This window comes from Salmo salar, chromosome ssa05 (genome assembly GCF_905237065.1).
Source record: "Salmo salar chromosome ssa05, Ssal_v3.1, whole genome shotgun sequence".
Classification (NCBI taxonomy): Eukaryota; Metazoa; Chordata; class Actinopteri; order Salmoniformes; family Salmonidae; genus Salmo; species Salmo salar.
In genome coordinates, this window is record NC_059446.1 from 32,215,547 (window position 1) to 32,239,558 (window position 24,012).

Here is a 24,012-nt window from a genome sequence, read left to right on the forward strand (position 1 = left end):
TAATAACATATATTATTTATTAGATAAAATAATATGATTATCATAGTTAATATTAGAGCAAAACAGTATAAATATTTAGTTAAGACTAATTTCTTGCACGGCAAAATAAGTTTAGGCAGGAAATGACGTTTTACGATTGACCGTCAATATTTATTTTGTATTCATTTAGATAGCAAAGTGTGCAACGTTTGACAACGTTTAATCCGACACTGTTGATGATTTAAACGTCGGATCATGCTTATTTAGCAGTAACTATGTATGACCAAGATGAAGGTATTTCAGCTATTTTACATAATGTAGCCAGCTAGCTAAGTTAGCATATAGGGTAATATATGGCGCCAGGAGCATCAACAAGAAGAGATAGCTAGCAAGCTTGCTAGCGCTATGTAGGTTGTTGACTCGTTTGTTACATACCAAATATGGTTGCACCAGACTATACACCTAACGTTAGCTAGCTATAGCACACTTTCAACTAGGCCTATCTATATGAGCATCACATAATGACATGTGCAAAAAAAGCTGTCTTTCATATCTGCAGAGCTGAAATAACTTTCTTTGTGTCTATCAATTGTTCTTCTGTAGAAAACTCCATGAACTAGATCCGGGGCCTAGGCAAACATTAAATCACTGTGTCTGCATTCACTTTGTTGATGTATTTTCCGTGATCTCTTGCAGATATCCAATACGATGAGGATGAGGATGAAATCACCCCCGATTTATGGCAAGAAGCTTGCTGGATTGTTATCAGGTAAAATTATGCTCTCCCTACCTATCTCTCTTTTGATCATCACGTAGCATACACTATGCCGCTTGCTTATGTTCAAATAACACTATATTCTCTGATGCACCCTACAGTTCCTACTTTGATGAGAAGGGTCTGGTGCGACAGCAGCTGGACTCCTTTGACGAGTTCATCCAGATGTCCGTGCAGAGGATTGTGGAGGACGCCCCGCCCATTGACCTGCAGGCTGAGGCCCAGCACACCTCTGGAGAGGTGGAGGACCCGGTGAGTGAGTGACAGACAGGAACTTTCAGATATGCTGCTCTATGTAGGGCCTCTCTCTGAGGACACTCATTCATGGCCTGTTACTAATGAGCCTGTTGCTTTGTTCTACAGCCACGCTACCTGCTGAAGTTTGAACAGATCTACCTTTCCAAACCCACTCACTGGGAAAGAGATGGAGCACCCTCCCCTATGATGCCCAACGAAGCCAGACTCCGGAACCTCACGTAAGTTGGCCCATTAGGAGCCGTCATTTTATCACAATATATTTCCCGTGCACGTCATAGGCAACCTTTATTCCTGCCAGTGCCAACCAGGCTCACATATATATTATACAGGTACTCTGCTCCCCTGTACGTGGACATCACCAAGACCATCATCAAGGAGGGCGAGGACCAGCTGCAGACCCAGCACCAAAAGACCTTCATCGGCAAGATCCCGATCATGCTGCGCTCTACCTACTGCCTGCTCAGCGGACTGACGGACCGTGATCTCTGTGAGCTCAACGAGTGCCCGCTAGATCCCGGGGGCTACTTCATCATCAACGGCTCTGAGAAGGTAGAAGAAGAAAGAGCGAACGGGGGTGGAGGGTGGGATGTAAAGTTCCAGTCAAAAGTTTGGACACACCTACTAATTCAAGGGTTTTTCTTTATCTTTACTATTTAATACATTGTATAATAATAGTGAAGACATCAAAACTATGAAATAACACATATGGAATCATGTACTAACCAAAAAAGTGTTTAACACATCAAAATATATTTTATATTTGAGATTCTTCAAAGTAGCCACCCTTTGTCTTGATGACACCTTTGCACACTCTTGGCATTTTCTCAACCAGCTTCACCTGGAATGGTTTTCCAACAGTCTTGAAGGTGTTCCCAGATATGGTGAGCACTTGTTGGCTGCTTTCCCTTCACTCTGCGGTCCAACTCATCCCAAACCATCTCAACTGGGTTGAGGTCAGGTGATTGTGGAGGCCATGTTATCTGATGCAGCACTCCGTCACACTCCTTCTTGGTCAAATAACCCTTACACAGCCTGGAGGTGTGTTTTAGGTCATTGTCCTGTTGAAAAACAATAGTCCCACTAAGCGCAAACCAGATGGGATGGCGTATCACTGCAGAAGGCTATGGTAGACATGCTGGTTAAGTGTGCCATGAATTGTAAATAAATCACCAACAGTGTCACCAGCAAAGCACCATCACACCTCCTCCTCCATGCTTCACAGTGGGAACCACACATGCGGCGATCATCCGTTCACCTGCTCTGCGTCTCACAAAGACACAGTGGTTGGAACCAAAAATCTCAAATTTGGACTCATCAGACCAAAGGACAAGATTTCCACCAGTCTAGTGTCCATTGCTTGTATTTCTTGGCTCAAGTAAGTCTCTTCTTCTTATTGGTGTCCTTTAGTATTGGTTTCTTTGCAGAAATTTGACTGAAGGCCTGATTCATGTAGTCTCTGAACAGTTTATGTTGAGATGTGTCTGTTACATTTGGCCTGCAATTTCTGAGGCTGATAACTCTAATTAACTTATCCTCTGCAGCAGAGGTAACTCTGGATCTTTCTTTCCTGTGGCAGTCCTCATGAGAGCCAGTTTCATCATAGCGCTTGATGGTTTTTGCGACTGCACTTGAAGAAACTTTAAAAGTTCTTCAGATTTTCCATATTGACTGACCTTCATGTCTTAAACTAATGATGGACTGTCATTTCTCTTTGCTTATTTGAGCTGTTCTTGCCATAATGTGGACTTGGTTAAATAGGGCTATCTTCTGTATACCACCCCTACCTTGTCACAACACAACTGATTGTCTCAAATGCATTAAGAAGGAAAGAAATTCCACAAATTAACTTATAACAAGGCACACCTGTTAATTGAAATGCATTCCAGGTGACTACCTCATGAAGCTGGTTGAGAAAATGCCAAGAGTGCCTGGATGACAGCTTTGCACAAAGGGTGGCTATTTGAAGAATCTCAAATATAAAACATATTTTGATTTGATTAACACATTTTTTGTTGGCTACTACATGATTCCATATGTGTTATTTCGTAGTTTTGATGTCTTCACTATTATTCTACAATGTAGAAAATAGTAAAAATAAAGAAAAACCCTTCAATGATTAGGTTTGTCCAAACTTTTGACTGGTACTGTATCTCTGGCCTTGTTTGTTTGGGTACCCTTGTTTCTTCAATACTTTTCACGAAGCACCTGAGGAACACACGCTTTTGCTTGAAGAGGATGTTTTATTGATAACAATTGTTGTGTCTGGTGTGCAGGTCCTGATCGCCCAAGAAAAGATGGCCACGAACACAGTGTACGTCTTTGCCAAGAAGGACTCAAAGTACGCATACACAGGGGAGTGCCGCTCCTGCCTGGAGAACTCCTCGCGCCCCACCAGCTCCATCTGGGTCAGCATGATGGCCAGGGGAGGACAGGTGGGAAACAAACAACCTTGAACACCAAAATATACCCTGTCTGAATTTGCTGGCAAAGTTGCCTTTAGGTTCTCTTTCCTCTGCTACTGCACCCAAATGTTGAATTGCTTTGTTTCTTTTTCCCCCAGGGGGTGAAGAAAAGTGCCATTGGTCAGAGGATCGTGTCCACTCTGCCCTACATCAGACAGGAGGTGCCCATCATCATAGTGTTCCGAGCCCTGGGCTTTGTGTCCGACAGAGACATCCTGGAGCACATCATCTACGACTTTGACGACCCTGAGATGATGGAGATGGTAAAAGTTCTACATCGTAACTGACACATGAAACATACTCCTGCCCCCCCCCCCCTTTCTCATTGCCCACCCATCCATCCACATCTCTAATCTGCTGTGCTCCACCAGGTCAAGCCCTCCCTGGACGAGGCCTTTGTGATCCAGGAGCAGAACGTGGCCCTGAACTTCATCGGCTCTCGTGGTGCCAAGCCCGGTGTCACCAAAGAGAGGAGGATCAAGTACGCCAAGGAGGTGCTGCAGAAGGAGGTGCTCCCCCACGTCGGAGTCAGTGACTTCTGTGAGACCAAAAAAGCCTATTTCTTAGGGTGTGTTTTTTTAATTATGTTATATTAATGTAATAATCATAGAGATCCTATAATTCACCAGGTTTCTGTTGGAGATTCTATATGTAATTCTATTGTTATCACAGCATGATGTTACTGATTGCATAAAGACCAATATGTTGTTGTTGTGCTTGATGTATTAGCCTAACGCAGTGTTGTATATTTGGGGCTGTTTGTAGGTACATGGTCCACAGACTGCTATTGGCTGCCCTGGGCAGAAGAGAGCTGGATGACAGGGATCACTACGGCAACAAAAGATTGGACCTGGCTGGGCCTCTGTTGGCTTTCCTGTTCCGAGGGTAAGGCCTGAAGGAACACCTCTATAAAACTATTTAATATCTATAAAGCTATGATTCACAGATGCAGGACTACTTTGTGCAAACCGCACTCCTATCCAAACTGAGCATTTGGTGAATATTTCTGAAGTCAATCGGATACTAAGCCTGTAACTTTAATCAAGCTCTTTTTTATTTCTTTGGACGCGTTTAGAATGTTCAAGAACCTGCTGAAAGAGATCCGCATCTACGCCCAGAAGTTCATTGACAGAGGAAAAGACTTCAACCTGGAGTTGGCCATCAAGACACGCATCATCTCCGATGGCCTGAAGTACTCTCTTGCCACAGGGAACTGGGGTGACGTCAAGAAGGCCCATCAGGCACGAGCTGGAGTGTCCCAGGTAACACAGTGCAGAAGACATCTGGTATACATTCCTACAGTGGGGGAAAAAAGTATTTGATCCCCTGCTGATTTTGTACATTTGCCCACTTACAAAGAAATAATCTGTCTATCATTTTAATGGTAGGTTTATATGGACAGTGAGAGACAGAATAACAACAAAAAAATCCAGAAAAACCCATGTCAAAAATTGTATAAAATGATTTGCATTTTAATGAGGGAAATAAGTATTTGACCCCTCTGCAAAACATGACTTAGTACTTGGTGGCAAAACCCTTGTTGGCAATCAGAGGTCAGATGTTTCTTGTAGTTGGCCACCAGGTTTGCACACATCTCAGGAGGGATTTTGTCCCACTCCTCTTTGCAGATCTTCTCGAAGTCATTAAGGTTTCGAGGCTGACGTTTGGCAACTCGAACCTTCAGCTCCCTCCACAGATTTTCTATGGGATTAATGTCTGGAGACTGGCTAGGCCACTCCAGGACCTTAATGTGCTTCTTCTTGAGCCACTCCTTTGTTGCCTTGGCCGTGTGTTTTGGGTCATTGTCATGCTGGAATACCCATCCACGACCCATTTTCAATGCCCTGGTTGAGGGAAGGAGGTTCTCACCCAAGATTTGACAGTACATGGCCCCGTCCATCATCCCTTTGATGCGGTGAAGTTGTCCTGTCCCCTTAGCAGAAAAACACACCCAAAGCATAATGTTTCCACCTCCATGTTCCACGGTGGAGATGGTGTTCTTGGGGTTATAGGCAGCATTCCTCCTCCTCCAAACACAGCGAGTTGAGTTAATGCCAAAGAGCTACATTTTGGTCTCATCTGACCACAACACTTTCACCAGTTGTCCTCTGAATCATTCAGATGTTCATTGGCAAACTTCAGACGGGCATGTATATGTATTCTTGAGCAGGGGGACCTTGCGGGCGCTGCAGGATTTCAGTCCTTCACGGCGTAGTCTGTTACCAACTGTTTTCTTGGTGACTATGGTCCCAGCTGCCTTGAGATCATTGACAAGATCCTCCCGTGTAGTTCTGGGCTGATTCCTCACCATTCTCATGATCATTGCAACTCCACGAGGTGAGATCTTGCATGGAGCCCCAGGCCGAGGGATATTGACAGTTCTTTTGTGTTTCTTCCATTTGCGAATAATCGCACCAAATGTTGTCACCTTCTCACCAAGCTGCTTGGCGATGGTCTTGTAGCCCATTCCAGCCTTGTGTAGGTCTACAATCTTGTCCCTGACATCTTTGGAGAACTCTTTGGTCTTGGCCATGGTGGAGAGTTTGGAATCTGATTGATTGATTGCTTCTGTGGACAGGTGTCTTTCATACAGGTAACAAACTGAGATTAGGAGCACTCCCTTTAAGAGTGTGCTCCTAATCTCAGCTCGTTACCTGTATAAAAGACACCTGGGAGTCAGAAATCTTTCTGATTGAGATGGGGTCAAATACTTATTTCCCTCATTAAAATGCAAATCAATTTATAACATTTTTGACATGCGTTTTTCTCGCTATTTTTGTTGTTATTCTGTTTCTCACTGTTCAAATAAACCTAACATTAAAATTATAGACTGATCATTTCTTTGTCACTGGGCAAACATACAAAATCAGCAGGGGATCAAATACTTTTTTCCCCCACTGTATATAGTTTAGGCTTAGTTTGCCATTATGCTGCTACAAGATGATTGTTGTCATTCCGAACCAGAACTTTTTGTGTTCTTTATCTCATTAGGTGTTGAACCGCTTGACCTTTGCCTCAACCCTCTCCCATCTTCGACGGGTGAACTCCCCCATCGGTCGAGACGGCAAGCTAGCCAAGCCCAGGCAGCTTCACAACACGCTGTGGGGCATGGTGTGCCCTGCCGAGACCCCCGAGGTACGTTCAAAACCAACCCAAATGACATCTGTGTTCATATCAAGGGCTATTGTTGCATCATACCATATTTTAAGGTTGAGGTTACCCTCAAAGAATTAAGCTCTCAGTCGATTAAGGCGTGTCATTGATATGCTATTGTCCCTTCTTACTTTGTTCCTGTCTTTGTGCCTCCCTCTGTCTATCTGGTCTCTCCAGGGTCATGCTGTAGGCCTGGTGAAGAACCTGGCCCTCATGGCTTACATCTCTGTGGGCTCCCAGCCCTCTCCCATCCTGGAGTTCTTGGAGGAGTGGAGCATGGAGAACCTGGAGGAGATCTCACCGGCAGCCATCGCAGAGTTAGTCCAGCAGATGGCAGCACACTGCTCTTTATCAGTCCAGAAGATATCTAAGCGTTCTCAGTCTTTTATGCTGAGTGACTTGTATAGTTTGTCAACCTATCTTATCTGCATTTTAACGCAAGTTTTTCTTCATTAATTCAACACTAACAGTGCCACCAAGATCTTTGTGAATGGCTGCTGGGTGGGAATACACAAGGACCCAGAGCAGCTGATGAACACACTGAGGAAACTGAGGCGGCAGATGGACATCATTGTGTCTGAGGTAAGGGATATGATTATTTCCTGGAATTTCAGCTTTTCTAACATTTTCATAATTTATTATATTATTATTCATTTGAATTAACCTACAAACACAATATCCCTTATCCTGATGTGCTACGTTGTTCTGATCCGTGTTTACCCCTGTTTCTAGGTGTCCATGATCAGAGACATCCGAGAGAGGGAGATCCGCATCTACACAGACGCCGGAAGGATCTGTCGTCCTCTGCTGATCGTAGAGAAACAGAAGCTGCTGCTGAAGAGGAGACACATCGACCAGCTGAAGGAGAGGGAGTACAACAACTACAGTTGGCAGGACCTGGTGGCCAGCGGCGTGGTGGAGTACATCGACACCCTGGAGGAAGAGACAGTGATGCTGGCCATGACCCCTGACGACCTCCAGGAGAAGGGCGTGGCCTACTGTTCTACATACAGCCACTGTGAGATCCACCCCTCTATGATCCTGGGAGTCTGTGCTTCCATCATCCCCTTCCCCGATCACAACCAGGTACGGCTAAAAATATTACGCTCCTAAAATATATGTTCTTGTTGGTATGGTTGATTAGGTGCGGTGGCAATGGTATTGTCTATGACAAGACAAGGCTATAAAACATCTTAAATTAAGGATTTTTATCAGTCTTGGTATACAGTATCACACGATTTGTAATTTATATGCCTCTGTTTTAACTGTAACTCTATTAATACCATTTCCCCCCCATCTTTTCCCCTGTGTAGTCTCCCAGAAACACGTACCAGTCTGCTATGGGTAAACAAGCCATGGGTGTGTACATCACCAACTTCCACGTGCGGATGGACACCCTGGCCCATGTGCTCTACTACCCCCAGAAACCCTTAGTCACCACTCGCTCTATGGAGTACCTGCGTTTCAGAGAGCTCCCAGCAGGTGAGAACTGGAGCGCTGCAGAATTAGCAGCCAAAAACACTCCTTAACTCTGACCTAAAGATTTATGCCATTTTTCTAGTTCTGGCTCGTTGAAATCCTCTTATTTGTGCCTGGTTTAGGTATCAATTCTATTGTGGCTATTGCGGCGTACACTGGCTACAACCAGGAGGACTCTGTCATCATGAACCGCTCTGCGGTGGACCGTGGATTCTTCAGGTTTGCGCTGTGATTTGAAGATAGAAATTTGCTGTGAAAAGGACTTTTAACACGGTGGTGTAATTGACGGTGTTTATTTCAGGTCTGTTTTCTACCGCTCCTATAAAGAACAAGAGTCGAAGAAAGGCTTTGATCAGGAGGAAGTCTTTGAAAAACCCACACGCGAAACATGTTCGGGTACGTCCTAGGCATCTTGGCCCATCTACAAATATAGAGGAGTCGGCCAGAAAATCAGAGCCGACTATTTCCATCATCTCATAAAATGTTCCATCGGTACCTTCCATTTTAAATTGGCATTCATACAAACAGAACTGCTCAGTTAACAACCCAATGCACCTGCCTTCCCCCAGGTATGAGGCACGCCATTTACGACAAGCTGGACGACGATGGCTTGATAGCTCCCGGCGTGCGCGTCTCCGGCGAGGACGTGATCATCGGCAAGACGGTGACCCTGCCGGAGAACGACGACGAGCTGGACAGCACCAACCGGCGCTACACCAAGAGGGACTGCAGCACCTTCCTCCGCACCAGCGAGACGGGCATCGTGGACCAAGTCATGGTCACCCTCAACCAGGAGGGCTACAAGTTCTGCAAGATCAGGGTGCGTCCTGAGTCCTCTAGCTTCCCACAGTAGGCATATTGTGTCAAGTTGACAATGCATTAGTAGGCTGTAAAAATGACAAACAAACAGTAATAAATTATCCCTGTTGGCAGCTCTACCTATTTGTCAAGTTTAGAATAGGCAGGAAGGTCATCCATGGTATGGGCAGGTTTGAGTTGAGTTTTACGAGCATGATTGCTTCCAATGAAGCATCAAGTCCGAGATACCAAATCCGAGTTGTTGACAGATTGACTAAATTAAACATGAGCTCCTCTGGTTGAATATGGCACCCTCTAACCTTGGGCCATAAGGATATGAAGCCTTATGGCCCAACTTGTGGCATGATTTAACTCAAACTCCATTTGTTTCTTCTTGCAGGTTCGCTCTGTTCGTATCCCCCAGATTGGTGACAAGTTTGCCAGTCGACACGGGCAGAAGGGTACTTGTGGCATTCAGTACAGACAGGAGGTAACATATTAGACACATGTTCCTCATGCACAGTCTACAGGACTGCTCACTCTGAAGTAGACTACACAGTATGACATTGAGCCAGGAAATGTTTATCATGATGTTTAGTCAATGGCCTAGAGACATTGTGTTTAGACTGAGCCTAAACATAAATAAAGCCAAAGGCCTCTTCACAGGAAATGCTAAGTCAACCACGTCCCAGTATATACTATAAAACTGATTTAGAGAGAACATGGAAGTCTCTGTAGAACGTGCAACATTTCTGCATGGGGTTATGCCTTAGAAAGACTGGTCTAGAAAACTGGAACCCTTACACAAGTTTTTGTAAGTGAACTATGTCCTTTGTTCCGTTTCTTTCCACAGGACATGCCCTTCACTTGCGAGGGAATTACCCCAGACATCATCATCAACCCCCATGCCATCCCCTCTCGTATGACAGTCGGCCATTTGATCGAGTGCCTGCAGGGAAAGGTGCCTGTCTAATAACTCCTCCCCCTACTCCATTTTAACTTGTGTTACTCCTATGTTGAGACCTCTGAAGAATGTGACAGTAAACTAAGGTATCTAGATTGGGTCTCTTTAAAATGACAAAGGTCAGTGTGAATTTGTTTGTTCAAGGTCAGAGACTTTTTGTCATGGAAATCAAGTGTAGTGTATGGATGGGAGTTTTCTTGTTTTTCACCCTCTTCTTTCACCGTGTAGGTTTCAGCCAACAAAGGGGAGATTGGTGACGCCACACCTTTCAACGATGCGGTCAACGTGCAGAAGGTCTCCAACCTGCTGTCTGAATACGGATATCACCTGAGGGGCAACGAGGTCAGGACATCATCCTCCTTTACCATTCACATCTACCTTCTATAGTAGCTATTTCACACTAGTCTGTCTATAGAGTACAATTAACTGGCCTCGTCTTTCCCTTCTAGGTGTTGTACAACGGTTTCACCGGCCGTAAGATTACCTCTCAGATCTTCCTCGGGCCCACATACTACCAACGCCTAAAGCACATGGTGGACGACAAGATCCACTCTCGGGCCCGAGGCCCAGTCCAGATCCTCAACAGACAGCCCATGGAGGGCAGATCACGGTAAGAATACTAAGAATTATTTAACGTAGGACTTTTTCCCTTTCATGGCACTATTTGAGTGCACTGGGTATGCATTCCTGGGCTTGTATTTGTTAAGCAACTTTAAGTAGGAGCTGTACTCGGATCAGTTCTGTCTTTTTAGATGATAATAAATGCACAGGGGGAGAGGGACCTGATCCTAGATCAGCACTTCTAGATCACATGCTTTATGAATACAGGCCCTGAAATCTAGAATCCTTAATTGAAACAATAACAAAGCAGGCACCTCACCTCTGTTTTGGTAAAAAGCTGAGAGATGGGCCTGGAGAAATTTAACCACTGAAATTCGTAGACAGCAATGGATGCAAGGACTGACCATCCATGATATCAACATTATAGTTTTAACCATGTTTTGAGGCAACAATAATGCAGTAAAACAAGGTTATATTTTGGGTTCGGATGGGGTACGACAGTTGAACTAAGCTCACGAGGCATTTCTAAGTTATATTCTTCAAGAATCAATGGCTATAAATCATTACTTTATAAGTCTAAAACTTGATGGAGCAACTGCAGATTGCCGCTTTAACTAACCATGCTCTCATTTTGCACCCAGTGATGGAGGTCTTCGTTTTGGGGAGATGGAGCGTGATTGTCAGATAGCCCACGGCGCGGCTCAGTTCCTGCGTGAGAGGCTGTTCGAGGCGTCTGACCCCTACCAGGTCCACGTCTGCAACCTCTGTGGCCTAATGGCCATCGCCAACACCCGCACACACACCTATGAGTGCAGGGGCTGTCGCAACAAAACGCAGGTACAGAACAACACCACCACCAGTCTCCCAGTTATTCCTGTTTATTACTTAGTCCGGCCTATTCACATGTTGTTTATGTCCATTATACCTTTATTACTGTAACCAGAATGTCAGTTCCAAATTCTAACAACAATATAGTGAAATAGATTTTTAAGTGTTCCAACAGGACTATAAAAAAGTCTTGCCTCTATAGCCTTAGTTTTGTTGAAGATTTATTGAATAAGATGTTTGTACAATGTAACCGTTTCCACCCTTTCTTGTCAGATCTCTCTGGTCAGAATGCCATATGCCTGCAAGCTGCTCTTCCAGGAGCTCATGTCCATGAGTATCGCCCCTCGTATGATGACCAGTTAGGAGCACTACCAAACCCCTGTCTTGTCAACAGGAATTGTGTTGTAGGAATGTCGAGGACATCGCTTATCTCTTCAGTGGGAGAGATGGAGCCTCAGGAGACAAAAACTAAATGCAACAGTCAACTTGTTTTTACGCTAATGGTCAGGTCCCCACGATTTGTCTGGCAAAATAATTTTGGGCGTGATATCACTGTTTTGGAACATCGTCTCGTTTGTTTTTGTCAAACTAGAATAAATAAAGGTTGGTTTTTAATTTGTTGTCACACTTTCTTCATTCAGTGTTTGTATTGAGCTAGCTAGCTTTATGTGGATTTGAAAAAACATATATATATATATATATATATATATATATATATATATATATATATATATATATATATATATTATATGTGTGTGTGTATGTGTGTATGTATATATATGTGTATGTATATATATGTGTGTGTGTGTATGTGTGTATGTATATATATGTGTATGTATATATATGTGTATGTGTGTGTATGTATGTATGTATATGTATATATATGTGTATATATATGTGTGTGTGTGTATATAATATATATATATATATATATTTCATAGTGTTACACTGTTCTGTGCAGAAGTCTTGATCCTATAATATCGAAATAGCCACAACTTGTAGTCCATTTTGTATTTATTAGTAATGTACAGCAAGTGTCCCATGGTAGTAACATCAGTGTTAGTAAACCATATACCAAAGTGAATACATCAAATACATACTTAAGCTGAAAAACTAGCAACATTTTGGTAAAAGCAATGTCCACTGGCCCCTTCATTGGAGTCGCAGACTTTTAGCAATAGCACCGAAAGTGTATCTCTACATTCCAACATAAATCCTCCTTTTTTCTACGCCATTTCAAACTTGTCGTTTGCTCAATATACCCTACAGTTCATCCCCAGACATCCGCCGCTGTGTGGTTTGTTAGCTAAACCCGTGGTATATGAGCCCTGGGGTTATATGAATGCTAGAGAAAGCCTTGTGTCTGGTTAGCCTGCCTGTCATTCCAGATCGCTCACTCCACACAATGGCTTTTGCAAAGGCATGGCTTTATGGCTTATCAAGTACCATGTCAAGGGAAAGAATGATTTGTGTACTTTTCAGGAGGTCAAAGAAAAACTGTACATTATAAATAAAAAATGTAGTCTCGAATGTAATGATTTTTTCATTTTCATTCGTTTTTCAAGTTCTGATTTGTTATTTTTAGCCTGCATGTCAGTATGTTTCTGCCTTGAAATGTTATATTTTGAGGCACCCAGGGTAAAATTCTTTAGAGTAAATAAATTCACAAAAACATAGAAAACTACATCAAAAGAAGAGATGGTGGAAGAGTAAGGCAGATGTGAAACACTGCTGAGTTTGATTGAGCATGCATATGTGCAATTACATTGTGTGTGCGCACATACAGGAAACTGCCAAAATAAAGGAAACCCCAACATAAAGTGTCTTAATAGGGCGTTGGACCACCACGAGCCGAACAGCTTCAATGCACCTTGGCATCGATTATACAAGTGTCTGGAACTCTTGGAGTGATGCGACACCATTCTTCCATGAGAAATTCCATCATTTGGTGTTTTGTTGATGGTAGTGGAAAACGCTGTCTCAGGCGCCACTCCAGAATCTCCCATAAGTATTCAATTGGGTTGAGATCTGGTGACTGAGAAAGCCATGCATATGGTTTTCAGGCTCATCAAACCATTGTGACCACTCGTGCAATGTGGATGGGGGCATTGTCATCCTATGGGGGCATAGCCATGGTAGCCAAAATAATGGACTGCCCAGCATTTTTATACATGACCCTAAGCATGATGGGATGTTATAATTGCTCAATTAAGTCAGGAACCACACCTGCTTTCAATATATTTTTTATCCCTCATTTACTAAAGTGTTTAAATTATTTTGGCAGTAACTCGTACATTTTAAAGAATGACTTGTGTGTGATGCCACTGACAAGAAAAATGTGTGTGAGAGGCCTAGATGTGTCTTGTGGATGTCTACGATGGTAACTCTCAATGTTGTGAGATGCAACGTTGATGCTTGTGCATACAAAGTATACTGAGTATAACTATGAAAACTATGACTTGTTATCAAATAACAAATCAAGTATAAATATGATTGATGATAATAGTGAGTGTTGGTCCTCTTTCTCAGTCAGTGTACAGGTCTACTTGTGTCAGCGGTGGGATAGTTGGAGGTGGGGGGGTGGGGCTTGGGGCTGCTCCCTCCTCTCGTGATCCTGCCAGGAGACGCCACTGAGTCCCTACTGTGCTGAGATGCCTTACAGCTCATCATCCTTGGTCACTGGAAGAGACACAGACAAAAACACGATGACAGATGAGTTAATTTATTAAAGAGTTAAGTGAATGTCTAGGGTAAGGGTCCTTAACTGGTCCTGTTTATAATAAATAATAATACTTAATTTAATTGTTAAAAGCGCTTTCTCAGACCCAAGGGGCAAAAAAACCCACATACAAATCCAAGTATTCAGGAAGACCTGAATACTTGGATTGGTTTTCATCAGATTGTGTCACCTATCTAGCTCTGCTTTCTTTTTAGATCGCTGGAAATGAAGGAGAAGTGCTTAGATAGGATCTTGCACGATGGAGAGCGTGCCTTGGAAAAGGTTTGTTGTTTTTAATAGTATCCATCATCACAGACCACCAGGGATGGGAGATCACCTAAAGGTAGAGCTAACCTTGTTATTGTGATGGCGTTTTCACTCAAACATCCAGGTTCTTTCCCTTGGAGCAAAGCTTTAAAGGCAGGTCAATAAATTGCATGTGTCAACCCCAGTGACACGTGCTGCCTTGTCGAGGCAACCATCTAGCCCTGTCGAGAGCCAAGTGACGTGGGCCGAGCCAAAAGCCAAAAGCAAAGCAGGCACTCCTAAACATGTCAGGACGGGATGGTCACCACGGGCTAGAAGTCACACACACACCGAATGTACGCATACATGCACAGACACACACACACAAAATGTACGCATACAAGGACGCACATGTACAGACACAGCACCATGCAAACCTGAAGAGACAAAATCAATGTATAAAGGGTAGACATGCCCTTTGGTGCCATGTTGTGTGGGTCTAGATTTAACATGAAACAAAGTAGAAATAAGAGTGCAATAGGAGTGCAATAGAACAGGGGTGCTTCAGTACCTTTCTTGACAGGGATGTCATCGATGGACTCCACCACGTGAATGGTGCCCACCGCTGAGGCCTCTCCCTTGGCGTTGACAGCGTGACACTCGTACGAACCCGCCTCTTCCTTGGTGAGCGGCGAGATCTGAAAAGCATGGCGACGGTGGTTATTATACCTTAATGTGATTTTTTAGAAGAACACTTGATGTGGTCAGCAGTAAACAAGCAGCTGCAAGGGGACACAAACACAGCCTCAAACTCTCCCTCCCAGCCTAACTCGGCTCATTTCGACAGAGCACGGGCGCCATTTCAAGTGTTCAGGATAGTTTGCAGTTGTATAACTGCTGTCCAGTGCCGGCTTGCCCCTGTGTAGATGTTTAGACGTTTACTTCTCACAAGTACAAACATCTACAGTGGAAGATGGCAAATTAAGAAAACATGGCAAAGAATCATTGTGGAAGATAAATACTCTGAAATGAGATCAAGAAATTGAAAGAATTTGATGTTTGTCAGCAGGGGAGCAGAATACTGAGAGTGAAAAGAGAGGGAAGAAGAGATAGATATAGATCTAACCACTGAACAGGGCCAACCAATGTTTTCTGTTCCTTTACTGAGACATTGAAGAAGGAGTTTCATTTCTATTAAACTCTCTGTTATGTAGAGGCTCTGAAAAGAACAAGTCAATGAGGAGCATTGATGGATGACTTTGGAATATGCCTCAGGTAATATTTAAGCAATAAGGCATGAGGGGGTGTGGTATATGGCCAATATACTACGGCTAAGGGCTGTTCTTAAGCACAATGCAACGCGGAGTGCCTGGACACAGCCCTTAGCCGTGGTATATCAGCCATATACCACAAACCCCCGAGGTACTTTATTGCTATTATAAACTGATTAGCAACGTAATTTGAACAGTAACATCAAAAACAAATTCTCATACCCGTGGTATACCACGGCTTTAAGCCTATCAGCATTCAGGGCTCGAACCACCTGGTTTATAATTATAAATAAATTGCATAAATAATGGAATGTCAGCTATCTAATACATATCTCTTCCACCCTATGCTTTAATTTTCCCTTCATTAACTCTGTGTGTGGTCTTTGAGGTATTTGACTGATTTGTGTCTGTGGGGGAAGATCCACAAGTCTGTATGACAGCTAAAATATTTCAAGTAGTGTGCATATCTGTGTGTTTATGTGTGTGTGGGCTAGTTGGACTCACCAGGACCCAGCCGGTGACCTCATGTTTCTCAGGTCCTCCACGGGTCTGAATGGCCAGGTTGTCTCTGTCTCCTGGAAGCAGCTCCATTCTCTGTTTTCCGCTGGTGACCTGGGAAAACAACCGTTAACTTAATAACTAACTAATCCAATCAACTCATTAAAAGCACACAGTGTGCGTGCAGCTGTGAAACTGAAAACACTTGACGCTTCAGCTACTACACTCACGAGGCAACCAACTTAATCATGTTTCAGTAAATCGCCCAATGTTATTTCAAGTCATCTAAAATCACATTCTCTTTATTTGACCTAAGCTCAGACACTGACATCTACAGCTATAAAAACACATGACATAAGCAAAGAAAGCAAAGGCTCATCTGGGAAATCAGTGGGCCACAAGAAAGTCTTGGTATGGAAAGATGGATGTAACTAACACAATGACATGTTCTGTTGGGTCCAAACCATCCATCTTCAGTTTTATTGTATCGAGCTCACTGACATGTTTTTCCTCTCTCTCCCCTCAAAGAGACGAAGTGTGAGAACCAGCTGGAGGTGAGTTTGGCCTGTTTTGGTGTGTAGAAGACGTTGAAGGTCACACACCAGAGAAGTCGCTTAATTCCAGAGAGAAATGCCAGGGTGGTTGTGGGTTTGATTCCCACGGGGGGTCAGTATGAAAAGGTATGCACTCTGCATAAGAGCGCACCTGCTTAATTAGTCAAATGTAAATGTTGTAACATCTTTTGGCCTTTCTCTCTCCTTCACTCTCTCTCTCCTTCACTCTCTCTCCTTCACTCATCAGTTCTGTCTCCGTCTCCTACTCTTCCCCCTCAATTTTATCTCCCTCTCTCCCCTTTCCCATTCTTTTCCTCCCTCTTTCCCTCTCCCTCCCTATCTGAGGGGATTTTGAGGCAAGCTGAAAACTGTTCTTCAGGAGGCCTGGACATTCCTGTCTCCAGGCTCTAGTCCTCTACAGTAGATAGGACCTAACCCGGGCACAGTCATCACCTTCACTCTAACAGCTCAGCGTTCAACACCATAGTCCCGTCCAATCACTAAGCTAAAGACCCTGGGATTAAACACCTCCCTCTGCAACTGGATCCTGGACTTCCTGACGGGCCACCCCCAGGCGGTGAGGGTAGACAACAACATATCTGCCATGCTGACCCTCAACATGGGGGCCCCTCCGGGGATTTTTTTCTTCTTCTCGCCCATCTACACAGAATGCCCCATAATGACAAAGTGAAAACAAGTTTTTAGACATTTTTGCAAATTTATTCAAAATGAAATACAGAAATATCTAATTTACACACCCCTGAGTCAAAACTTTGTAGAAGCACCGTTGGCAGCGATTACAGCTTTGAGTCTTTCTGGGTAAGTCTCTAAGAGCTTTACACAACGGTATTGTGCAACATTTGCCCGTTATTCTTTTCAAAATTCTTCAAGCTTTGTCAACTTGGTTATTGATCATTGCTAGACAACCATCTTTAGGTCTTGCCATAGATTTTCTAGTCAATTCAAGTTACAATTGTAACTCGGCCATTCAGAAACATTCACTGTCTTCGTGGGAAGCAAGTATAGATTTGGCCTGTTTTAGGTAATTTCCTGCTGAAAAGTAAATTAATCTCCCAGTGTCTGGTGGAAAGCACACTGAACCAGGTTTTCCTCGAGGATTTTGCCTGTGCTTAGCTCCATTCAATTGAATTTTTATCCTTAAAAACTCCCCAGTCCATAACAATTACAAGCATACCCATAACATGATGCTGCCATGACTGTGCTTGAAAATATGGAGCGGTACTCAGTAATGTGTTGTATTGGATTTGCCCCAAACATAACACTTTGTATTCAGGACAAACATTTAATTGCTTTGCCACATTTTGCAGTATTACTTTAGTGCATTTTTGAAAACAGAATGCATGTTTTGGAGATTTGTATTCTGTAGGTTTCCTCCTTTTCACTCTGTCAATTAGGTTAGTATTGTGGAGTAACTACAATGTTGTTGATCCATCCTGAGTTTTCTCCTATCACAGCCATTAAACTCTGTAATTGTTTTATTGTCACCATTGGCCTCATAGTGAAATCCCTGTGGTTTCCTTCCTCTCCGACTTTTTCTCTATTTATTCCTTGTGTTATAATTTTTCAACTATTTTTCTTTTTTTCTCTCTCTGCATTGTTGGGAAGGGCCCGTAAGTAAGCATTTCACTGATAGTCTACACCGGTTGTTTACGAAGCAGGTGACAAATAAAATGTGATTTGATTTGATTAGGACCATGACAGGCCCACTACCTACTGTAATTAAAACATAATGGGGCCCCTCCACTACAAGAGAAAGAGGAATGTGGTTGCTAAGCTCACCCTTAATTCCTCAAGTTCTGCTATTTAAGGTGTGTGACTGGCTCTTTAAAGGAAAATTCCTAACACCAGTTACATAGGCATTGATTGCTAAATAGGTCAGATTTAACAGGTCAATGCAAATCTCTAATCTATGGGCTCCATTTGAACAAAGCAACATTCGGTTGAGCTGTGAGAGTGTGGGCGTTTGTGTTAATCAAATCAATAAAACCATGCTTACAATGTTAAAATGTATCAATTCAAACCCACACTCTCTCTTTCAGTGCAGGAAGACTTTTTTGTTTACCACCAAAACTTCCAGATTTCCATCATCATTATAAAATCCTATTTAGAGTGGTCTCTTGCTCTATTTTGAGAGTAAGCAATCAGGGGGTTATCTTCGTAGTTTGTCCAGGAATGATGAGTTGTGTTCTCCACATTGACGTCACGCATCCTGTCTTTCCATGGCTCTGTTAATCTCCACTCCCCCCTTCCTTCCTTATTTTCTTGGCCTCATCCTCAATTTCCTCACTGACTTTCTGACATTTTTTTGTCTCTGTGAAACCAATGGGCATTTCATGTCTCTTAGTTTTTAAAAAAATCTTAAATGTTATGAATGTTAGCTGCTGCCCGCGAGTATAAGTAAAGCCTTGACTGTAAAGATCAGATAATAATTGAAGATTTCCCCTCTAACCCCTCATGTCCTGTGCTATTGTTTCAGTGTGTGGTTAACAATAGCGCGATTCATAGCCTCCATGGTCATATCGCTTTCATCCATAGAGCCCAAATCAACAATCAGTTCAAGGGGACGTATGAATATCTAGACATAGGAAAATACATTAACAACCTACCGTATGTACAGTTATTTGGACCATCATACTAAACTATACATGGGAGTGATTCTGATACCGTATAGAAATGTTTTCTCAAAGCATGGGGCGGTTGTCTTTTCTTTTGTACCATAACCTAGAAAAGTGTTGATTCAAATTTGAATTGAACATGTCCTAGTGACTTCACCGTTGGACCTTCTTGTACCTTCTTCCAGGTGACCACAGGGGTGGGGATTCCAATGGCCTCGCAGCTCAGGTAGACCTGGGAGCCTGTGACATTGTAAACCTCACCAGGGGCTGTCACAATGACAGGTGCTATAGAGGAGGAGAAGAAGAAAGAAAAAAGGTGAGACAATTCAGTGGATTTAATATCTCCTTCAAATCAATCTGTAACGTATTCTTTACCTTGGGCGGAATCAGAGAGAGCTCTGGTGTTATCCCCTGGGACAAGCTGGTACAGGATGGAAATGTCAGAGCAGGAATTCAATGTTCGTGTTCTGATTGATGCGTTGTATAAATGAGTGAGCGTGTTATAAATGAACAGATAGCGGATAGCGGCTCCAGTCCATTTAGCCGTTCAGAAAATAATTCATGTGAATCTTACAGTAAGTGGTGAAGCTGATATAACATGGACCACATCAAGGAGTTTGGAGTTCATTCTGTTAGTTAGGAATTTGGTGAAATATTAAGCATTCCTTCTCCCCTTGATTTTCTCATGCCAGTAAGAATTAGTTGAACATGACCTCTGTTTGGTTTCTCAATGTGAACCTGGACATTACTGTAATTGCCTTTGAAACATTGGGACAGGCTTTATGCTGACTTGCACCAATTAAAACTCTATTATTAATTCTGAAAAACAAAGCTGGTAATCTATTTAGCTCAAACAGAATGATCTGTCATTTCTATGGGTCAAGAAAATAATTTGTGCAATTACATCACGTCACACTTCTGGCACATAATACTTTACATGCGATCCACAAGTGTGGACAGAAATGTAGGTCTACTGAAATGTTATTTTAGTTATGATGAATAAGCTTTGAATGACAAGGGTTGCAAAGTAAGGGCCGCTTTAGAACAATGTTATGATGAAACAGCAGACCTATGGAAGATTGACTATGTTGTCTTTTCAATGCTCTATACTCCAACCCAAGGAATGGACATGATATGATAATTAGTTTCATAAATAAGCGCTGACTCATATACAGTTGAAGTCAGAAGTTTACATACACCTTAGCCAAATACATTTAAACTCAGTTTTTTACAATTCCTGACATTTAATCCTAGGAAAAATTCCCTGTTTTAGGTCAGTTAGGATCACCACTTCATTTTAAGAATGTGAAATGTCAGAATAATAGTAGAGAGAATGATTTATTTCAGCTTTTATTTTTTTCATCACATTCCCAGTGGGCCAGAAGTTTACATACACTCAATTAGTATTTGGTAGCATTGCCTTTAAATTGTTTAACTTGGGTCAAACGTTTCGGGTAGCCTTCCACAAGCTTCCCACAATAAGTTGGGTGAAGTTTGTCCCATTCCTCCTAACAGAGCTGGTGTAGCTGAGTCAGGTTAGTAGGCCTCCTTGCTCGCACACACTTTTTCAGTTCTGCCCACAAATGTTCTATAGGCTTGAGGTCAGGGCTTTGTGATGGCCACTCCAATACCTTGACTTTGTTGTCCTTAAGCCGTTTTGACACAACTTTGGAAGTATGCTTGGGGTCATTGTCCATTTGGAAGACCCATTTGCGACCAAGCTTTAACTTCATGACTGATGTCTTGAGATGTTGCTTCAATATATCCACATAATTTCCCTTCCTCATGATGCCATCTATTTTGTGAAGTGGACCAGTCCCTCCTGCAGCCAAGCACCCCTACAACATGATGCTGCCACCCCCGTGCTTCATGGTTGGGATGATGTTCTTTGGCTTGCAAGCCTCCCCCTTTTTCCTCCAAACATAACGATGGTCATTATGGCCAAACAGTTCTATTTTTGTTTCATCAGACCAGAGGACATTCCTCCAAAAAGTACGATCTTTGTCCCCATGTGCAGTTGCAAACCGTAGTCTGGCATTTTTATGGTGGTTTTGGAGCAGTGGCTTCTTCCTTGCTGAGCGGCCTTTCAGGTTATGTCAATATAGGACTCATTTTACTGTGGATATAGATACTTTTGTACCTGTTTCCTCCAGCATCTTCACAAGGTCCTTTGCTGTTGTTCTGGGATTGATTTGCACTTTTCGCACCAAAGTCCGTTCCTCTCTAGGAGACAGAACGCGTCTCCTTCCCGAGCGGTATGACGGCTGCGTGGTCCCATGGTGTTTATACTTGCGTACTATTGTTTGTACAGATGAACGTGGTACCTTCAGGTGTTTGGAAATTGCTCCCAAGGATGAACCAGACTTGTTGATTTCTTTTGATTTTCCCATGATGTCAAGCAAAGAGGCACTGAGTTTGAAGGTAGGCCTTGAAATACATCCACAGGTACACCCCCAATTGACTCAAATGATGTCAATTATCCTATCAGAAGCTTCTAAATCCAGGACATCATTTTCGGGAATTTTCCAAGCTGTTTAAAGGGAGAGTCAACTTAGTGTATGTAAACTTCTGACCCACTGGAATTGTGATATAGTGAATTATACGTTAAATAATCTGTCTGTTAACAATTGTTGGAAAAATTACTTGTGTCATGCACAAAGTACGACTTGCCAAAACTCTAGTTTGTTAACAAGAAATTTGTGGAGTGTTGAAAAACAAGTTTTAATGACTCCATCCTAAGTGTATGTAAACTTCCAACTTCAACTGTAGCTAGAGGCCCCTGTTGTTTTGAGTTCCGGTGAAATTTACTGTCACCAGTTAAGTAAGGTCAACAAAATCCTCCCCTGAAACCACAGCCCTAGGCCTAGTCAACGAACTCTGAGAAAACAATAACAACTTGGAGTGGAGAGAGGAACGTTATATTCACCTTGACCTATCTGAGAGCCTAAAGGGTGCATCTTAAGTGGTGGTCTGACCTCGCCCTGTTGTATATGGGCAAATTAGCAAGAGTCTGGGGCCTTCGTGTGGCACGACGTTTTCTGCCAGCTAGCCAGGTTTTTTCCTCCATTCTTTTTCCACGTCCTGAACCCTTTCGCCTGCCTAATCCAGAGCTGGCATGCAGTAATAATTAATCATGTGAAGGTTCAGTGAACTAGACACTGCTGGCTTTGCTTTAAACCAACAGGGCCTGTCTGTGTGTTTGTAGGCGAGGCGCTGCTGTTTGATTGACAGTCATCCTCCTTTATAAAATGTAAAATCTCAGACGTGTCTGTTCAGGGCTATATGTTCTATAGAGAGTGCCACCCCAGAGTGGAGACAACGGCTTTCAGCTTGTTCAGTGGCTGGCATTTGTTAGATCTGGTTGTTTTGGGAGGGTTATAGAGATAGAGGATGATGTAAACCTTGTCCACACCCAGTGGACAGTGCCACAGATTTTCCATAGTTTTCAGTCAGTTCTTCTATCCAGTAACTAGAGAACACTCATGTCTCTGCATGCGTCCCAAGACAAATCAATGTATTGTGACAGGGATGTACAATAACAATGTAAGTTGATGGTGCATTGGACAGTAGTCTAATCAAGACCATTTAGAAGCAGTTCATGCAAGGCAAACATTGACAACAAGTCATAGAGAGATACCATCCATAAGGATTAATACATTAACATTATTTGCATTGTGTAAATGGTTATTGATTATGCCAGAAAGCTTATAGCAAGCATATCACACTTAAAAATAAACATAATACCTGTTACTGATCGAGGGGAAAGATTAGTCAAGATGAAAGTGACACCAACATGTAACACCAAAATGTCATGTCTAGGCCCCTTGATGTACTATTGGCTATCAGGTCAGAATGTATTTGAGATGGATGAGAATTGTTGTAGCGTGATACACCAAATCAAAACAGTTTTTCCAAAATATACAGAATTCAATGTCCACTAAACCACTACTGCGCTCTATATAATAAGTGGACCGTTATCTGCCGTTCCCCCCATTCTCACCTGTTGAGCATTTTCCTTTATTCAAGATCTTGATTTCAGGCTTCTCCTCGCTCACCGCTTTCAGGCTGGAAACTTTCAAGTCGCACCCAGTTTTATAAGTCACCCCATCGGAGCCACACACTTCGTAGTTGGTTTTGCAGGCGCAAACGCCGAGCTTTGTCTTTTTGTCCTTTTCGCTCTTTACGCACTCCAGTCCAGAGGCGCAACGCTTGGCTGTGGCTCCGCGCCCCCCACATGGTTCCCCGGCTCCATACGCGCAAAGTGAACAACAACCGCAGGAGTCAAAAATTGTGCCAGACTTGCAGCCCTCCGTTGGTAGAGGGTCACACAGGCTGGGTTCACACGTGCCACAGGTGCGCGGCACACGGTCCGCAGATGCGGACGCAAGTAACAACGATATCGCCACGGCGAAAAGCACCAACATGTTGATGTTGAGTTTATAGTGGTGGTTCTGTATTGCCATGGCTGTCTCATACAGTGTAAAGCACTGTACAGTTCTTATTAGTGATTTTGTTGAAGCTCAACCCCGCCCCCAAAATCCCCTCCTTTGACTTCCATGTCTCCATAAAAGTTTTGGTCTAAATCCCCATTTTAAATTGACTTTGCAATTAACCAAAAACACCACAGTTAATACAAATATTTTTTTTATTTTACTGAAGTAACTTCAACCCAATTACTTCAACTTTTTGAACACATCTGATATAAGCAACAATTTATGGATCACATAATGAGATTCACATTCAATAAATAAACATGTTATGCAATTTACACTGGATGTTCAAAGTACAAATCTAGCATCCACTGATCATCCATGACTATGGTGGTCATCTT

At 42.9% G+C, this 24,012-nt stretch overlaps 2 protein-coding genes across 4 annotated transcripts; one reads left to right on the top strand and one right to left on the bottom strand.

The window, feature by feature from the left end:
* Positions 1-107: 107 nt before the first annotated feature.
* Positions 108-11,872, top strand: LOC106604641 (DNA-directed RNA polymerase II subunit RPB2). 2 transcript variants are annotated; one of them, XM_014199483.2, is made up of 24 exons: positions 108-273; positions 676-748; positions 856-1,006; positions 1,118-1,230; positions 1,342-1,561; positions 3,286-3,444; positions 3,573-3,737; positions 3,846-4,042; positions 4,240-4,359; positions 4,550-4,736; positions 6,466-6,609; positions 6,805-6,944; positions 7,098-7,209; positions 7,360-7,713; positions 7,941-8,109; positions 8,229-8,325; positions 8,408-8,502; positions 8,676-8,926; positions 9,305-9,394; positions 9,758-9,865; positions 10,097-10,210; positions 10,318-10,478; positions 11,071-11,266; positions 11,531-11,872. In XM_014199483.2, exons 1-24 carry the CDS (start codon positions 255-257, stop codon positions 11,618-11,620), a joined length of 3,525 nt encoding a protein of 1,174 aa, XP_014054958.1. In that variant the 5' UTR covers positions 108-254; the 3' UTR covers positions 11,621-11,872. The 2 variants fall into 2 exon arrangements, with proteins under 2 accessions (XP_014054958.1, XP_014054959.1); XM_014199484.2 differs by having other exon boundaries at positions 163-386.
* A 381-nt stretch (positions 11,873-12,253) lies between these two features.
* LOC106604642 (insulin-like growth factor-binding protein 7) lies at positions 12,254-23,676 on the bottom strand. Of its 2 annotated transcripts, none has more exons than XM_014199485.2 (5): positions 23,182-23,676; positions 19,357-19,466; positions 15,998-16,105; positions 14,794-14,920; positions 12,254-13,936 (listed from the first exon to the last, which is right to left on the bottom strand). In XM_014199485.2, the coding sequence occupies exons 1-5, from the start codon at positions 23,642-23,644 to the stop codon at positions 13,914-13,916; spliced, it is 831 nt and encodes a 276-aa protein (XP_014054960.1). In that variant the 5' UTR covers positions 23,645-23,676; the 3' UTR covers positions 12,254-13,913. The 2 variants fall into 2 exon arrangements, with proteins under 2 accessions (XP_014054960.1, XP_045574013.1); XM_045718057.1 differs by having other exon boundaries at positions 19,339-19,466.
* Between the last annotated feature and the right edge of the window lie 336 nt (positions 23,677-24,012).

Bases quoted from the DNA above. Each gene is read 5' to 3' on its own strand.
- LOC106604642 (XM_045718057.1), bottom strand. From the start codon at position 23,644: ATGGCAATACAGAACCACCACTATAAACTCAACATCAACATGTTGGTG. The intron at 19,467-23,181 runs GTGAGAATGGGG...CCTCCTCTATAG, and splicing joins TAAAGGAAAATGCTCAACAG to CACCTGTCATTGTGACAGCC. The intron at 14,921-15,997 runs GTGAGTCCAACT...CATGCTTTTCAG, and splicing joins AGGTCACCGGCTGGGTCCTG to ATCTCGCCGCTCACCAAGGA.
- LOC106604641 (XM_014199483.2), top strand. The intron at 3,445-3,572 runs GTGGGAAACAAA...TTTTTCCCCCAG, and splicing joins TGATGGCCAGGGGAGGACAG to GGGGTGAAGAAAAGTGCCAT. The intron at 10,479-11,070 runs GTAAGAATACTA...TTTTGCACCCAG, and splicing joins CCCATGGAGGGCAGATCACG to TGATGGAGGTCTTCGTTTTG.